The sequence below is a fragment of the Punica granatum genome, chromosome 5 (assembly GCF_007655135.1).
Source record: "Punica granatum isolate Tunisia-2019 chromosome 5, ASM765513v2, whole genome shotgun sequence".
In the NCBI taxonomy this organism is placed as follows: Eukaryota; Viridiplantae; Streptophyta; class Magnoliopsida; order Myrtales; family Lythraceae; genus Punica; species Punica granatum.
In genome coordinates this window covers 2,057,459-2,075,865 of record NC_045131.1, presented here as the reverse complement: position 1 = coordinate 2,075,865, position 18,407 = coordinate 2,057,459, and the positions used below count along the sequence as shown (strand labels likewise).

The window sequence follows — 18,407 nt, the reverse complement described above, 5'->3', positions numbered from 1 at the left end:
ATGTAATGGTACGAGAAACAAAGGAGGAGACTTTCCCTCTGTACGGACTAATAATCCATTCGCCGGATATGAGGGAATCATGGAAAGCTAAATTAGGAACCCATCTTCATGGTAATGACAAATAAGACTACAAAGTACACAGTTGCCCATTAGCTACTAATGGGTTGCGAGTACAATTTCTGCTTCCTCAAGGTGGAGCATCTTATTAGGGACTATTTGGAAATGATTTAAACATCTGTTCATGAGATATGAAGAAAGGGTTTTGTTGGAAGGAATAGTACTTCAAATGTCTTGGTCATTAGTTTCAAAAGTTGGATGCACGTTGCTCGATGCAATTAGAAAGGATCAAGAACCTAGCCAAAGTTTTGGGGAGCGTTCGGAAATGTTAATGTGTGATGGGATGGCTTTTACAAAAAAAATCTTGAGGGGTTGTTTACAGATGGCATGCGCGGTGCATCCCCATAGAGACATGACTGGGATGGTAGTGGTGGGTGCTCGGTGATGTCAATTCCAGAATGGATGCTATTCCTCCTACAGTAATTCGAGGATGACGACCGTTGCATGAACGGCTCGAAATGGTTACCAACACAACACGATATAGAGAGAGTTAAGAGGGGAAGAAGATGAAAGTCAAGAATTAAAGCTAAGACTAGAGACCTATGCATGCTTACTTTGGCCAAACAACTTTTTTAACCAAATCGGAAATCATCAAATCAACTGAAACCGAACGTAAAAGAATCCTCTGAGTCTGAATCTGAGCCCCTATCTGCCTAACCTATGTACGGGGGGGGAACACACAGTATGGGGAACTTTTGCCCTTCCGTTTCTATCCAACTGAAATTGAACAGTTCCTGATGTGTATATATATGCCTGTAAATGGGAACTCCTCCCCTTACCTTAGCTTCCCCAAAAGTATAACCCCTTCTTTTTCACATTCTTCATCCTCAATTATTGGTCTCCCCGCCAACAACATCGGTTACCGCGCTGGGCCACGGGCCGAGCTTCTGCTGTCTTGACACTGTAGTTATGTTATACCATCACCAGGAGAACTCTGCCAGCCGTAGGATCACATCTGATTGATTCCAAATGCATTAGAAAAGGCATTTGCATGTCGTGTCAATCGATCGATCTTTTTAATCGGGATAATAGGCAGTCTAAGCAGATCATGGGTACCAAATATAGTAATTGCATTCACCAAACACTAACCATACGTAACCTTCTAGGTTGCAACCTAACCAACCTGCTGTCGGTATGGATGGATGAATTTGGACTGTTGATTCCCATGGAAGAAGAAGGAATTGTTAAAGAGTCCTATAAAAGTGGTCCTCTCTCGAACCTTTTTCTCTCTGAATTAACCAAACAGCCAACCTCATTTACACAGAAAGACACACAGAGACAACCTCTTTCTCTGTTTTTATTTTTCATCTTTTTATTTTTTGGGTGGCCCATTGTTGCGTTATTTTATTATTTTTTGCTAGAGAAACATAGGAGAGAGGGCACAGTAGACATAGGAGTGTTGTCCCGCTCTACTCTTACTCTACAGAGAGGCAGAGAGAGAGAGAGAGAGAGAGAGAGAGAGTGGCAACGGGGGCAATGGGCAATGGGAGAGTGTGTCAGGTGTCTGCTTTTCTTTCCCGTCCACTCCCCACCACCACCACCACCACCACCACTCTCTTAACCCTCTCTTCTAACCCCCCCCCCCCCCCCCCCCCCCCCCCCCCCCCCCCCCCCCCCCCCCTCTCTCTCTCTCTGCAGTCTCTTCAATTTCAGAGGAGGCAGCAGAGAACACCCCACTCTTTCCCCCGTGAATTGTCCTGCAATGAATGGGAAGAAGCTCCTCCTGTAGACCTACTCCTCAATCATGGAACCGGGCTCGATCTCCCTGACCGACTCTGGCTCCTCCTCCCCTCCCACCACCACCACCGCCTCCTCCTCCTCCCCCCTCCACCACGGCCTCAAGTTCGGCCGCAAAATCTACTTCGAGGACCATGCCCCCCATCCCCCCAACCCTCCCCCTCCTCCTCCTCCTGCCAAGCCCGTCCCCGCCTCCGCCTCCGCCTCCGCCTCCTCCTCCTCCTCCGCTTCATCATCTTCCAAGAAAGGCAGGGGGGCCGCCACCGCCGGCGGTGGCGGAGGTGGGCCGATGCAGGGAGGCCAGCCGCCCCGGTGCCAGGTCGAGGGATGCAAGGTGGATCTGAGCGACGCCAAGGCTTACTATTCCAGGCACAAGGTCTGTGGGATGCACTCCAAGTCCCCTAAAGTCATCGTTGGTGGCATAGAGCAGCGCTTCTGTCAGCAGTGCAGCAGGTCTGCGCCCCTCTCTCCCTCTCCCCCCTCCTTCCCACCTCCCATGGTTCCTTGAAGCTCATACTCGACGATTGACAGCTCATTCTCATGGACCTTGGCCTTACTAAAGCACAAGGTTCTGTTGGGTTCTTCTGAACTTCACCTTCCAGGAAAAAAGAAGGGTTTTTTTTTTCGGGTATAATTTATTTGCCCAGTCAGGAAGATTTTAGTACATTCTCGTTGTTAGTTTCAGCTTTTCTACCTGTTAATTAGTTTTGCTGCCGATAATTTTTCAGAAGTTACTTCCTTAATCAGCCACTCAATTTATGTTCTTAAAAATTGGTTATTATAGTTGAACACCAGTTAATTCTTGGTTTTGGTTGGAGGTTCGGTGACAAAGCTGCTTCTTTTAAGTCTGCTTCAGTGTCATTTTACGTGTTTGGAAGGTTGTACTTGACTTGATGTTGTGCTTGGAAGAGTCTGAGTATAATAATTATTTGGGTTGTAATGGCAAAATGACTGCTCTTGTTTGGTTGCTTATGTTGTCGGAAGGTTGTGATTGGCTCGTTTCTGGTAGAAAGCTACTGCCTTTTTTCTTGTGGTGATTCACTTATAGAATGGGGTTATACTTTTGGGTGTTTTCTGCTTGTCTCCACGTCCCTATTCTCTTCGACTATTCATTTTTGGAAAGATTCTAACACCTAGACCTGCCTACTCATGCTCACTGTGCTTCTTTTTTTTCCAGAAGAAAATGGTAACAGTTTGGTCCTCTAGGTGATGATTATCCTATACAGAGCAAAATTGGTCTTGTACTTTCCAAGGTGTTCAATAGCTCTTTTACTGAAAATGGTTGTTAATTGCTGAGCTTCCAGTATTCGACACAATTTCTGTTTGTTCCTGATCATCTAAGAAGGGGGATGTCTTTAATTGTTTTCTGCAATGACCGGAATCTGTTCTTTCCTTATCTTTATCAAACTTGAGGATTGTACAAGACGGATGCTGGGAGGACTTTTTTTTAATATTTGCTCTAAGATTTCCAGTTCTGCCCTTTTGTATCGATATGGAAACATATTATGATTAGCTTTCAAGGCCACTTTTCTTGTGGAATCTAATTCTAGGGGCAGCAGTCTTCATGGAAAACTGAAAATCCAGTGGAGCGAACAGCTATGACCAGCGCTTTACAGTACTGCTGAAACAAATAAATATTTGTAAAGTCTCTGAAGTACATATGGATCCAAACTTGCAGTTCTTTTCTGCTTAGCCTTTCATGTAACTTCAAACTTTTCGGGTTCGTTAATCATGCCTTACAATATCATGATAAAACACAGACATCACTCATGTGAAGACAAGAAGTAATCGTATTTTAGCCGTTTGTCCTGCGGTTTTTGTCTTTTTATTGTTTGATGAAAACTAATAGCTCCTGGCTAGACTGTTCCCAGGTTTCATCAGCTTGCAGAGTTTGATCAAGTGAAACGTAGTTGTCGAAGACGCTTAGCTGGTCACAATGAGCGTCGCAGGAAGCCCCCACCTGGATCCCTATTGGCCTCTCGCTATGGACGGCTCTCTACTTCAGTATTTGGTGAGACCTCTCATTTTTCCTCGTCTTTCCTCCGGTTTGGTTAATATAATGTTGGATCATGCCTTCATCCGGTGGTTAAGCTTTCAGATCAGCTGGCGTGGTTTCTTTATCGTAGATTACTACACATGGGTTCGAAATATCATACTCCCTCATGTCTCCACTTTATTCTGTTTCCTTTTGTTTAATCTAGTTCAAATCACAGGGGGTTTATCATTCTTCCAGCCCATACTACGAGGAGTTTTGAGATGACAAATATATGAATGACATGGCTGCGGCGCTGTGCAATGTTTAAGTCTTATTGTATGGTAATTCTTGTCTCAGCTTATGCATTTTTGTACGTGAACAGATAACAGCAGCAGATCAGGAGGCTTTGTGATGGACTTCACAGCATACCCCAGGCATCTTGCAAGGGATGCATGGTTACCCCCTCGATCATCTGATCGTGGACCTACAAATCAAACGAGTGGCCATGGAAAGTTTCCACTTCATCATCCATGGCAGAGCAGCTCTGGGAATCCCCCACCACCCAATCTCTTCCTCCAAGGTTCTGTTGGTGGTGGCAGTAGCAGCTTGCCTTCTCCTGGAATCCCTCCTGGAGAATGCTACACAGGAGTGGCTGCTGGCTCAACCTGTGCTCTCTCTCTTCTGTCAAATCAACCATGGAGCGCTTCTAGAAGCCAAGCCTCGGCTTTGAGCGTGAACGAGATGTTTACTCAACAAGAAAACCCAACCACGGCAGCTCCTCATGGTGCTTCCGTTAGTCATCTTCCCAGTGCCTTGTGGGGCTTCAAAGCAGGTGATGATTCTAGTGGGATCCCATCTGAGCTGGGTCTGGGCCAATTCTCACAGCCTCTGGACAGTCACTTCCCTGGTGAGCTCGAGCTGTCCCAGCAGAGCAGGAGGCAGTACATGGAGCTTGACCATTCCCGAGCTTTCGACTCATCCCAGCAAATGCACTGGTCGCTTTAGGTGCATATCCCCTCTTTTGTTCTGTATGGGTTTCTCGGAGGATCTTGGGGTGCCTGCTTTAGAATTGGCACTATTTTTGCAGGTGATCTGTGTCCTCATTTATCTGGAGTTAATTCTCCATGACCTGGTGTCTGTATTTTACTTTCTAGGACCGAAACTCAACTGAATTTGATATTTGGCTCCGATTCTGCCCGAGGACCATAATCTGGCTGCGGAGACCTTGCTTACTAAATTGCAACTTCGCCGGGCCGAACAGTTATTAGCTGTTGTCTTGGATTGTGAACTTATCATGTTGACTCTGTTTCTCCTATAAATTATATATTATTGCTGGTTTGCATGCCAGTGTATGTCACTAGATAGTTCATATCTCGCAATTGATCCTTAGTCTCGTGATCCAACTATATCGTTTATATCTGGCAAACCGCTGCTGCTTACCATGCATTGTATCATTAGTACATCGGACCACCCACCTCTATAATCATTAAATGGGTGACCATGCGCAAAGAAATTATATGCTATGGGGATGTGCCACAGTCGTTTTGCTCTTGTATTCGTAATTCGTGTTCTTGAAATTTTCGGTTGAACGTAGCTATTTCTTGATTCTAAGGCCATTTTCTTAAAATGAATAAACTACAAATTGAAGCGGGAAAGAAGCCCGCTGCTCCTTGATAACTAACTTTTAACGATTTTTTAACAGTACTGCTAAAGCTACAGGTCTCCCTCACTCTCTAAGAAAGCAATCTCTCTATCTCGTAATCCCTCTCAATCTCTCTCTCTCTCTCCCCTCTCTGTTCCACTGGGGAAAACGAGAGTTGAATCCACTGGAGACTGAACATCTTGCACGGGAGTTGATTTCAAGAAAAAAGAATCAAAGATCGCAGCATTCTTCGAGCTCTCCTGTTTCTCTGTACAGCCCTCGGCTCGCAAGGTGATCCATGGCTCGTTCTTGTTCTTCTGTTCACGGAAATCGGTAGCCTGCTGCCTCTCTGAAACTTGACTACATGTTTACAGGGAAATCAGAGATATATCCCCATTTCTCCGATGAGATGGTGAGAAAGAACTGCTGTTTGTGCCTCGGTTTGGTTGTGATCTTGACTATCCTCAACGTGCAGGCTTTTGCTGTGACAGACCCTCTCGACGGTATTCATATATTTATCCTGGAAATTTCTCCCATTCTATCAACTGATCAGTGAAATAATGTTCAATGCTTTTCAGCTGTTTCTTGAACTTAGTTCAATTTTCTTGCTCAACAAGTTAGTTACGTGAATTCAGTTATATTGTTCTCTAAGATGACATCTTTTTTCTCGGACAGTCAGAGCACTCCACGATCTATATGGGTCCCTAAATTACCCATCGCAGCTGAAAGGATGGAGATCGGATGGTGGGGATCCGTGCGTGGAGCCATGGACTGGAGTTGCATGTTCGGGATCTTCCGTGCAATACCTGTAATCTCCTTCACGTCCGTAATATCCAAGAATGAATAGGTCAATATTTTGATTATGAGCTGCTTTTCAGTGTAAATCTTGTGACTATATGCTGATCGTATGCAGTAAACTTGATGGCCTGAACTTGAGCGGTGTTCTAGGTGCCGAGCTTTATAACCTCCGGAGCCTGAGGCTACTGTAAGTTGCCACTCTCGGACAAATCAAGATTCGACTTTAGTGTGGGAAGGTGCACTACTGATGTGTTCATTTGCGTAAATTCTTATCAGGGACGTGAGCTCTAATGGCATATGGGGAGAAATTCCTCAGAATTTACCTCCGAACGTCACTCTCTTGTAAGACGATTGATTTTCCTGCTTATCTTCGCATTTGTTGACACCTCTCTTTTCCTTACTTTTCTTTGCGATTGATGATCTGATTGTTTATCGGTTCCTCGTGCAGAAACTTGGCTTGTAACCATTTGGTCGAGAGCATTCCTCACTCATTAGGTTCCCTGAAAAATTTGAGGCATCTGTATGTTGCCTGCAGCAGCATCTTCATACCTTTCTAGCTTTGTTCTCCATTTCTCGAACAATGAACTCAAAGTATGCTTTTCTTTTCAGGAACTTGAGCCACAATACGCTATCAGGACCCATTGGAAATGTCTTCACGGGGCTGCAAAATCTGAAAACTATGTAAACTTCCCATTGATCCATTTCCAGGATCTACTCCTCACCGGAATTTTGAAATTTCAAAGTTTTCCATCCTTCTCTTTTGCCCACGGTAACAGATATACATCTAATTTTACAGGGATCTATCATATAATAACTTCACTGGGGACCTCCCGAGTTCATTCGAGTCTCTCATAAATCTTGCTGGACTGTAAGAATTTTTTTTTCTGATTCCGAGAATATCTTCCCATCTGTCAGGTTTTTGGATCACGTGTTAGTTTGGTGCATCTGCAGGTTCCTCCAGAATAACCAGTTTACTGGAGCAGTGACTTTATTAGCTGACCTCCCCCTGACCGACCTGTAAGTTCTCCTTGGGCCTTTCTTGTTTCACATCTCAGCTGTCAACTTCTTTTCCCAAGCTATCTCACTTTCGAATTTACCAGGAACATTCAAGATAACCAGTTCAGTGGCGTTATTCCAAAGAGCTTCCAGAATATCCAAAATCTGTGGTCAGTGTCAAAGATTTTAGTCCTGCTACAAGTTGCCTACATAAGATCCTATCATGAAGGGTAGTGAATTCTAAGCTACTTCCACTTCTTGTCAGGTTTGGCAGTAACCATTTCCATGCAGCCGGCTCTCCGATGTGGGATTTCCCACCGAGTTTGCCCATTAAAAGGAATATAAGTAGCCCCCCGACGAGTCAATCAACTGCTATTGGAAACTATCCCTCGCCTAAGGCCCGTAGGCCCAGGAAGAAAAAGATGGGTCCTGGGGGAATCGCCTGCATTGTCGGCGGAGTAACCTTAGCTGTGAGCTGTGCAGCGTTTCTGATCGCAATCCGTATCCATCGAACTCGGGCCATGAAGCCTAAGGGCTTTGGAAGCAGCAGCAGCAGCAGCAGCGGAAGCTCCATTGAGTCCCAATCAGAAGGAACAGGAAGAGGTGAATTAAACTGAGCTATTTCCTGAGAAGTATTGCTTGCCTGACTCTTTATTTCCAGTGATGGAGTGTCTTGTTCATTAGGAGAAGGGAGCCCAGGTGTCCTGCCCATCATATCTCCTGATGTTTCTGCCAGTGCAACGTTCTACACGAGAAAGAGCTTCTCCAGAGAGGGTAAATTCCCACCATGCGCGAAGCTCTTTACATTGGAGCAACTTCAGTACGCCACAAATGGCTTCAGTGAAGAAAGAATCATTGGTGAAGGATCTCTGGGATCTGTGTACAAAGCTTATTTTCCGGACGGGAGAGTAGGAACCTTATCCATTTAGTTCATTTCTCTTATTGATCATATTCGAAAGAGAGAGATAAACTAAGTGGAAGTCTGATTTGGGGTCTTCTCTTGCTGTCAGATTCTAGCTGTGAAGGTCATGAAAATGGCATCTTTATCCTTCAAAGAAGAGGAGCAAGTCTTGGACGTGATTTTCATGGCATACAAACTGAGGCATCCAAACATTGTGCAACTTGTTGGGTATTCTATAGAGCATGGACAACATATCCTAGTCTATGAATACATCAGGAGCTTGTCCCTCGAGGATGCACTGCACAGCGGAATTTACAGGCCTCTTCCGTGGAGTTTGCGTTTTCAAATCGCACTTGGAGTTGCTCAGGCACTAGAGTCAGTAAACTACATTAACTGAATGCCTGTAATCCAATGTCAGCTGAGAAATTTCTCTGAGTTTTGTTTTTCGTTTTTCTAGGTACATGCACTCGAAAGTCTCACCTCCTATTGCTCACAACAATATAAAGGCAGGGAATATCTTGCTTGATGGAGAGCTCAGGCCCCTTGTTTGTGATTCCGGGCTTGCTGTTCTGAGACCGCTTACAAGTAACAGTGCCAAGCTCAAGGTTAAATTTTGAATGCAATTAGTACTTTGTGAGGAAATAAGCAGATCAATAGACTTATTTACCTACTCCCTATTTATGGAAAATATGAGCAGGCATCTGAGATGGCCATTGGAGATTCAGGCTACATTGCACCAGAAGATGGGCAACCGGGGATTGAAAAGACGAAGAGCGATGTTTATGCCTTTGGAGTGCTGCTCTTGGAGCTGCTTACTGGGACAAGACCCTTCGACATGTATGTTTTACAGAAATTATTTTATCAGTTTTAAGTGGAGATCTCTCCATATTTGCGTTGATTTTTTGATCCTGTGTTGCAGTTCAACGCCGAGGGAAGAGAACTCTCTGGTGAAATGGGCTTCGTCCCGGCTTCATGACCTTGAATATCTGGAACAGATGGTTGATCTCGGGATTAAAGGGACAATCAACTTGAGGGTGCTCTCGCGCATAGCTGATATCATCTCACGTTGTTTACAGGTACTTTTTCCCATCCCAGACTCACAAGCATCATACCATTCTCTCAGAGAACAGTATTATTGGACAAAATTATATTAGTATATGAGGAGACTTGCATGGCATGAAATGCCTAGAAACTGTATCAGATTTACCAAGGGAATTTCGTATATCGACTTCTCTTCGAATCAATAGTGGAGAGCTTTGTAATTTTTAACTGCCCTGTCATCTAATTATTGTTTTGTTCCGAATGAAATTTTGGGCAGCCTGACTACGGATTCCGACCGCCTATGTCTGATGTGGTGGAATCGCTAGTATGCCTTCAGCAGAAGCTCAACAAGGCTGAAGATGGCAATGAACGTGAACTACAAGACAAGTCTTTCAGGTCAACGTATACCCGCTTCTTTGGCTCACCCACAAGCCATTTCTCGACCGAGCTTTGAGTGGTGTGACTAAAACTAGCTGCTTCTGTTGTCAATCAACTTCATGGTGCTCTGTTGCGGTTCTTTTGCCGAAATCAGTTTTGAGATTTTCTGTGAAGACAACTCTGATGAAGAAAGCACTCATGAGTCTGCTAGTCTCATTCATGTCCTACATCATTAAAAGTGAGGTTTCATTTGCCCTTTCATCAAGCAATCCTAACTCTCAGTCATAAATAATACATACGCGTGCCAAACTACTGATTACCAAGCACAACCACAGATAGCAAATTGTCTTCCGACAGGAGAGTCCCCCCTATCAAAGTCTAGTAATACATACTGAACATGATGAGATGACTAATTAAGGGATGAACATATATATATGACCTGGTTGGGAGAGTGATGGAAGAGCCTCCCTAGCCCTGGCTAGACTTATGAGAGCACTTACAACCGAGAGGGGCTCGAGGTGACCGGAAAGTGAGGGATCACAAGTGGCACTTGGCATTCCTCCTGAAGGAATTTAGGCTTCTGGCTCTGAACTCCTCTGGAGACTTCTCCGTCACCGGAGATTCGGGATCGGGTGGGGCGGTAGAAACAGCAGCAAATCGACGACCAGAACCCCATGGTCTCTCCCCCTTTCTTCTAGATCATGGAATCGTCAGAAATACATTTGCTTCTGTTGTTGTTGGCTCAGCTTAGACAAAGCAGGACATAATTTTCCTACAAGTCAATACACGTGCCATGACAAATGATGTCACTGCTTTACCTTTTGGAAGTCAGCAAATATCTAAAGCTCTGCTGAAAAATGTGGCACGAGGACCGTTCGTTGCTCCTGAAAATCACCCGTGACATCTAATAGTCCGACAAGCCGCCTCAAGAGCGCATATTCAATGGACCGGATTGGTTAGAGTGAATTGCAATCTGAGTCTAGGAAACTCATATGTTAACACGATCCGTGGCAACTCTCAGATACTCTCTTACATGAGCTGATTTATGTCATTGGATAGCTAGAAATAATTTAAAAAGTATCATTGTTGAAAGTTGAGGCCTAATGTTGGCCTAGATCGGGCATATGGCGTGGGGTGACCCTTCTCGAAGGGTCAGAAGGAGGGTCGCGAGGCATTTTTTGACCTCAAAATGGGTCCAATATCAAAATTTGGGTCGTCCTAAACCTGTTTTTCTGTAGCGTGATTGCACCTTTGACAGATTCCGACGACTCTAGATATCAGCTTTGGGCTGGGCTGGCTTCGAAGCTGATCCCAACCTCGCCGCAGAAATTGGCTAATGCCCACAATTACCGTCTTATTTATTCAACGATGAGATAGACATTGACAGATTAATTCACTAAAGGATTTATTAAAGCCAATAATATCGATTTGAAAGGATTTGATGACTTTTAATTTACATTAGTCTATTGCTTTCGTGCTTCTTACTCATTCCTTCTCGATTAAATTATTATATGTTGTTATTATTTTTAGTTTACCGAATGAAAAGGAAATACAATAAGTGGAGTTGACATCCAAAACCCAAAAACGGAAGGCCATAACAGAGATAATGATTTACTAAATTTGGGAAGTGGAAATGGTCTATGTTGGGCCCACTAGGGAGCGTTTGGACTTTATGACAGGTGGAATGATGATGAATAAGGCCCATAACAATGGCTAAGTCCCTATTTCATCCGAGAACCCCATGCCCTCTGAGCTTAAAGGGGTATTCCAAGTACAGCAAAATCCTTTTCATCTTCCCTACTCGATCCAAAAAGACACATCTAAAAGGCTATTCGATTCCATTTACCTCCACCGAAAAAGTCTTTCCTAGGTCCCGTCCTCTTTCTCATATCTATGTTGGGGGTCATGATGAATATATAAATGTTATATTCTCTATGCTCGTAAATTTCTTCTTCAATGTGATTGATCCGGTCTGAAAAGATCGGAGCTAATGTAAATAGTTCTGTAAGATATTCTTTCGAAGTAGAGGGTTCAAAGATCCAAAAGTTATATAGATGATCGTCTAAGCATGATCATTTAATGTTTCTCCATATAATCATCATATAATTATATATATATATATATATATTTTTTTTTTTTTCGGTTACTCATTTACTTATATTTCTTTTCAATAACGACTTCATTAATTTCTATGCATCGAAACTTATATATACAAAGCGGAGAAAATTATCTGGCAAAGCGAATGTAATCAGCTAAACCTTTTACATATTCTCAAAATATAGCTGACACACGATTGATATAAGACAATGTCCATATAATCCATACAGAGCAATATACATGTATATATAGTGGTCTGCCCGCAACAATCTCTCGCTCTTCTCAACAGTCCGATCGATCATCATCTCTGTCTGATGTATTAGACTAATTAGTACGTTTGGTCGACGTTATTGTCATCTTTCCCTTTACCACACTCTATAGAACAGTTATTTTAGTACACTAAAATCTTCCATTTATAGTATAAGGACAACAATATATAATTGTTACTACTCCTATCTACCTCCAGCCAGGCAGCGTTGTGGGCATACAAAATGATACTTATCAATAAATAACAGATGTAAAGAAGACGTTGAAGCCCAACTTCTTACATGATTTCTTTATAATTTTGTTTTATCTTCTCTAAAAGAGTACACTTCAGCTATGAATAGTCCCTATCTTTCGAGGGAGGTTCATATATGCGCGTATATATACATATATTCATATTTGATGAATATATTATCCATTTTTTTCTTTTTTTTGGGTTGTTTATTAAGCATTAGAGATGTTCAAATAATTGTAGATTAAACTAATTAATTGGTCAACCCTTAAATTATTAGGAGATCACTATCTCCATTTACATTCCCTATAAGCAGCAAGACAAGGATTAGGCACACCGTACATCTTTGGTGTTGATATTGTTAACCAAACATCTGAGTTGTTATTAAAATATATATACACATATATGTACATTTACATGGTTGACTATATATAAGACTAATGATAATAGTTACTAGCAAAAGGGGAAAAAAAAAAGAACATAAAAAGAGAGAGGCATGTTTCATATGCAATGGAAGACCAAGGAAAGACTCCATGGATCATGCAAACGCTAGCTTTGGATTATTATTTTTCCGATCCAAGCTAACATCTACTTGCTAGATTATGCACTTTTTTTTTGATATAAATCATGACATCTGGAAGTCCAATTGGACCATAACTAATCTAGTGAAGCCCGAGTCGGCCCGCTAAAGGGTAAAACTCTCCCGATGTTGATTTTTTACATTCACAAAGACTTGAACTCGAGATCTTGCTTAAGCGGAACAAGTACCGAACTGCTTGAACCAATCCACGTTGGTTAAATTATGCACGCTTTGGTGGATTAAATGATGCTTGACATTAATGATTATAATCAGAATTAATGCCTGCCCGTGCTAGCAATATTACTCTATTTCCAGTTTTAGCACGGTGTTCTTTCGCTCATCACTTTCCTAATCCACAAGCTTTATTGAAAAATATAGCAGCAACTCTTGAGTCCCTATCTCTAGCTAGTTCCTCCAAATATACACGTTCACAATTCCTGTCTATCTGTCTCTTCTCCCAATTTGATGCTCCTCTAAAAATATCGACTAGGGGATGGTCTGTGTAGGAAACGTTCTCATCATCAGTGCATGCTGCAATCCCAAGACATATTTAACTGCAGGAAAGGATCTGTAGATTGACAGGCCGTTCCTCAGACCTCTTGGATCATAGTTAGTACTAGCTTATGGTTGTCGTTGGTAAGGTAAAACAATTTAAGACTTGTGATCGATCATATATTTGCATGCCCTGCATTATCTATGTTCTGAAATTGTCAAATATAAATTGTGCGTGGGCCGATTGAATGCCCTGAATCTATCGAAAGGTCAACCATATATATAAACTATTATTGAAAACGGGTGGTGGGTTGCACTCTTCAAAGGATCTCGATGCATACATTTAATAGCATAAAATATTTGGCAGCAGAGAAGGAGGAGGAGGTCGATCCATTGAACTTTGATTTAGATGTCGTTACTTAGTCAATTCCCCTGACTTACAATATTAAGCGAACACATAATATACATGAATATATATATATACATACATATTTGTATGTAAATGCGTACACGCTTTGTCATTATAAATGTAATTTACAATGTCTTTGGTATTACAATACATCTATAGATGAATTGATTAGCATATTTCCAATTTTTCTCTTTTCATGTACTTCGTTGCACTTATCATGTTTACATATTAATATCACCCAAATGAAATCATGTAATTATATGCAAGGGAGAAAATATTCAATGACTAATTAATATGGAATCACGTAATTGTGTAAAACTCAATTAACAACTGATACATGTAAAAGATGTAGTTATGATTCATAATTTTTTTCTTTCCACCTTTATATGTGTCGTTTCTTATTGAGTTTTTATATACTAACGTGACCGTGTAATACTCACTGAATATTTTCTTATGGGAATGCAAATGTAAATCAGTCATACAAACGCATAGTACAATTCTTAAAGTATCCTAAATTCAAAATTTCACCGTAATCAAATTATCGTGGAAACACAATATGTAGAATGCCTTTCAAACGTAAATGCACAAATTAGTTATCAACTAGGGCCAGACCCAAGAGAGAACCGCCTTGATTCTCAAATAAAAGAAAAATGTGAATTGGACGAAATAAAATCATTCGAGTAATAGTTTTGCCCCTTAGATACACCTATATATTTAAGAAAATGCATTGACATGAATATATATATCTATCTATATAATCTATAAATTATTTTCTGAAAATAAAAAAGTAAATATTCATATGCAACCCAATGAAGGAAGATATCGATATCAATATACTTATCAAAGTGCATTGACCCGATGTTTAATCTATAAATTCCTCTTTGAAAAATAAATAGGAAACATTACCAATGAAACAAGAAACCCGACACATATGTTCTTGAGTTCACAAACAAGGGTTTCATTTCTTCTGGGTAATAATTAGGGTTTGTATGATATGTCAATTCAGAATATTATAGCTAACTAGTGGGCTCTTCGATATAGGAGGAGTTGGTAGCGAATTAGCCTCGGCTGCTCGAATTACATCTTAAAAGGGGAACCTTAATTTCATTAATCGCAACAATCAATTATAATATTGTTTTACTTTGCCGACGTGTTTTGATATACCTAATCCAAAATATTTTGTTTTATTCTTATTATTAATTTCATATAATTAGAGAAACGTCTCTTATAAGAGGAAAGGTTTGAAGTGGGATTCGGGGAGTGCATCAAGGAATAAATTATAAATGGAATTCTCAAATCCAGTTATACTATACACATTAAACAAGTGAAGAATTTTGGCTGCTAACTATGTTTTTCTATTAATATCTTATACCGGAAAACTACTTCGACAAAGACTGATTAATAAAGATATGAGAGAATAGCTCCAAAATTCAACGAAAAAACAAAAAGAACATAGAGTAATAAAATCAACAGTTGCCCTAATTTATACTCATGTCTAAATTGTGTGAGAAGTAATATTGTTTACTTGTATTATATCATATTTACTAGTCCAAATAAACAATAACCTATCAAAAAAAATTGTCCAAATAAACAATAAAACAATTAATATATATATTTGTCACAAAAAAAAGGTGATTAATCAATATGGTGGAATTCAAGTATATTCAAGTTGTAATTGTTATCTACAACACTCTTAATTATAATTCTTAAATATCTCTTTATCGGTTTTTTTTAGAGTCATACATACATATATATGGTTTTCTTTTTCTTTTTTAATTATCTGATGATTGAAGTATTACATCTGATGATATAGATATGTATGTTGATGTACAAACATACATACAGGCCACTGGTTAGAGAACACATGAAAATTACGTCTAATTAATATTATGTAACTGTTCTTAATTATAATCATAATTTGAAAGGATCCGTCCTATATATATGTGTGGATACGCGACCCTTTTTTTCTGTATGAACTCTGGTATCCGAAAGCCTCAATTATTAGATCCCAACTGATCCAGTCGAGCCGGGTCTGCCCACTAATAGGTAAAATTCTCTCAGCGTGAATTTTTTGCATTCACAAGAACTCAAATACAAGATTTTGCTTAAGCGGAACAAGTGCCGAACCGTTTGAACCAACTCACGTTGGGTGTGTATGCAGCCCATTTAACCTGCAGTTATTTTTTTTGTTACAAATAATGAAACTTATCATATTAGATGAAAATAGATAGAGGAGGGAAAAAATAGGGACGTAGAGAGTTCCACTGATAAGAATTAAATTTAGAACCTATTGATTATCAATTGAAGATGATGTATATGCACTAAAGGTCAAATTAACAATATCTCAAGTTAAGAATTTCCAGCTAATGATCGGTGAATGAGATAAGTGATTTTAATTTCAGAGTCATCATCAATAATAATTATTTAGAGCAAGAGAGAGCACCCCAAGGCAGCTAGCTAGTTTTGGTCAATCAATGAAGTTTTTCCTTTTCACGTCTTATATTCCCTTTTAACGAATATTAATATTCTTTAATTAAATTAAATTTAAACAATTATTTAATAATTAGTATTTATATTAACTAACAATTATTAAAATTATATTAATAAGTTTAATTAGTAAATATAAGAAAAATTAATAAGTTTAAATTAAGAGTGATCAATTTATTTACAGTATACCTCTTCCTGAATATGAGGAAACGTTATCTATATTATTGGCTCAAACATTTTAAGAAATCGTTGGTAATGTTACTCTATGTATCATTGTTTTCATATTTCCATGCAATTTCACCATATATATATATATATATATAGGGGTTTTTTTGGTGCTCTCATGTACGGAAGTCCATATAAAAAGCACTCATGTTTTCAATTTTTTTAATTAATAAAAACCATAAATTAGCAGAAACTATTTTTTATTGTCCACTTGAAAAGGGAAATTAGAAACGTAATTGTTGAAGAAAATATATATAAATAGAAAAACTGCAGAGTAGAGAATTTGCAGATCATCATCAACAAAAATCGGAAATATTTATAGAATAACAGTGAGAATATTACATTACGGATCCTCAACATCTTCGCAAAAGCGTGTCTGCGTGTGGTAGAACTAGCCAGCAAGGAGATAGTCGAAGAAGAGGAAGGAGACAGGAAGGAGGAAGAACCCTAGAATCTTTGTAATTTGATTTGTTCCATTCACCAATTATTCAAAAGATTACATATAAATATACTCATTAGATCATTACATGTATATTCTAATTTGCAACTTACATTATTACTGTTAATTGCTGCTATAAAAACATGACAATCTGCCAAGAAAAAGGAGGAAAATCCACGTTAGAACTTTAGTTCAGATAACTTTAATCTGTGCGATTAGACGTTGTTAATATGATTTTCTCAAGCACATCAAAGAATACCATCACATGCTACATATATACACACACACATACTAGTAAAGTAATCACGTGCGCGCACGAGACGATAATGTAATTTGATATACTTTTGCATATTTTTTAAATAAATATTAGTTGTCATACAAATAAAAAATGTATATATTTTTATTTTTTAAATGATAGTATATTGGTAAGCACTTTTTGATTTTTTTTCTTTTTTAGATTTTAAAGTATCCCATTTATTAATTTTTATGTTCAATTAGAACTTATGACTAACAATGAAAAATAAATTTAAATATTAATATGTATAAATAAAAATAAAATGATAAAAATATTCTAATGATGTTTTTTTTTATTTGAAAAATAAATTTAAAAGTAAAGGTAGGCCTTTGTAGGTAGTAGGGAAGGAATTTGAATATACAAAATGTGAGAGGTTTTTCTCTTATTTTATTAAATCTGGGATGATGGAAAGAAAAAGGGCCATGAAAAAGTTAAGTGATACATTCTAATGATGTTTTTTTTTTATTTGTCAACACATATAAATATTTGAATTTCTTTCTTAATAGTCGTTATGCAGATTAGTTATACGAAATATCAACTAATTCGCCAAAAAAATATCGATTAATTGATTAAGAATGATTTTCGGAGCAAATTGCAGTATTTTGATTTGGCAAAACTCTAAACAATGACAATAGTTCGAGATGAAGTTTTAGTATCAATTCAAACTATAAAAAGTAAACGTGGAATTATGAAAAGTCTAGAAATAGTCCGTTGGCTTCCGTACTTTTATATCAATTATAGATCATATTATAATACCATGTGACCGATAAAGAGCTACATAAGAATAGTAGTTGGCCTTGGGTGCTTATTTTGTCGATCAAAACGAAACAATATATGTTTTCCAATAAGAATATCACTGAATAGCGGGCATGCACACACATATATATATAGATGCACCCGGGATATTATCGAGTTCCAATTTGCGGATGTGACCTTAGACAAGATATATTATACATAGATTATGACAACTATCTCTCTCTCTCTCTCTCTCTCTCTCTCTCTCTCAAGATATGTTAATATTGGTCAAAACTCACTCCAACATTTGATGGGCCCTTTCCTTTGAGAGATGTTACCATTTGATGGACTTTTGCTTTCTTTTTTTTTTTTATGAATAACTTTTGCTGTTATTTCAAGTGTATATAGATTCTCCAATAGGCAACTGATCAATAACCTTTTACCACAAAAAGATTATAATTAATTAATTAATTAATTGTATATATATCCTAATTATATATTCACTCAACGCGAAAGGAATCAGCTACATAATATAAATATAAATATAATATCTGGCTAGATAAACAT

The 18,407-nt window shown here is 39.1% G+C and overlaps 2 protein-coding genes across 2 annotated transcripts; both read left to right on the top strand.

Annotated features, from left to right (window-relative positions):
* Window positions 1-1,376: 1,376 nt before the first annotated feature.
* On the top strand, window positions 1,377-5,187 carry LOC116208185 (squamosa promoter-binding-like protein 9). The gene is made up of 3 exons (XM_031541472.1): window positions 1,377-2,307; window positions 3,726-3,865; window positions 4,212-5,187. The coding sequence occupies exons 1-3, from the start codon at window positions 1,862-1,864 to the stop codon at window positions 4,832-4,834; spliced, it is 1,209 nt and encodes a 402-aa protein (XP_031397332.1). The 5' UTR covers window positions 1,377-1,861; the 3' UTR covers window positions 4,835-5,187.
* A 557-nt stretch (window positions 5,188-5,744) lies between these two features.
* On the top strand, window positions 5,745-9,835 carry LOC116208186 (protein STRUBBELIG-RECEPTOR FAMILY 2). The gene is made up of 16 exons (XM_031541473.1): window positions 5,745-5,974; window positions 6,147-6,279; window positions 6,385-6,456; window positions 6,546-6,611; window positions 6,718-6,789; window positions 6,879-6,950; window positions 7,066-7,137; window positions 7,221-7,286; window positions 7,370-7,435; window positions 7,531-7,868; window positions 7,950-8,173; window positions 8,276-8,541; window positions 8,624-8,771; window positions 8,864-9,003; window positions 9,086-9,242; window positions 9,485-9,835. The coding sequence occupies exons 1-16, from the start codon at window positions 5,836-5,838 to the stop codon at window positions 9,659-9,661; spliced, it is 2,208 nt and encodes a 735-aa protein (XP_031397333.1). The 5' UTR covers window positions 5,745-5,835; the 3' UTR covers window positions 9,662-9,835.
* Window positions 9,836-18,407: the final 8,572 nt, after the last annotated feature.

Bases quoted from the DNA above. Each gene is read 5' to 3' on its own strand.
- LOC116208185 (XM_031541472.1), top strand. From the start codon at position 1,862: ATGGAACCGGGCTCGATCTCCCTGACCGACTCTGGCTCCTCCTCCCCT. The intron at 2,308-3,725 runs GTCTGCGCCCCT...GACTGTTCCCAG, and splicing joins TTCTGTCAGCAGTGCAGCAG to GTTTCATCAGCTTGCAGAGT. The intron at 3,866-4,211 runs GTGAGACCTCTC...GTACGTGAACAG, and splicing joins GCTCTCTACTTCAGTATTTG to ATAACAGCAGCAGATCAGGA.
- LOC116208186 (XM_031541473.1), top strand. From the start codon at position 5,836: ATGTTTACAGGGAAATCAGAGATATATCCCCATTTCTCCGATGAGATG. The intron at 6,790-6,878 runs GTATGTTGCCTG...TTTTCTTTTCAG, and splicing joins CTGAAAAATTTGAGGCATCT to GAACTTGAGCCACAATACGC. The intron at 8,542-8,623 runs GTCAGTAAACTA...TCGTTTTTCTAG, and splicing joins GGAGTTGCTCAGGCACTAGA to GTACATGCACTCGAAAGTCT.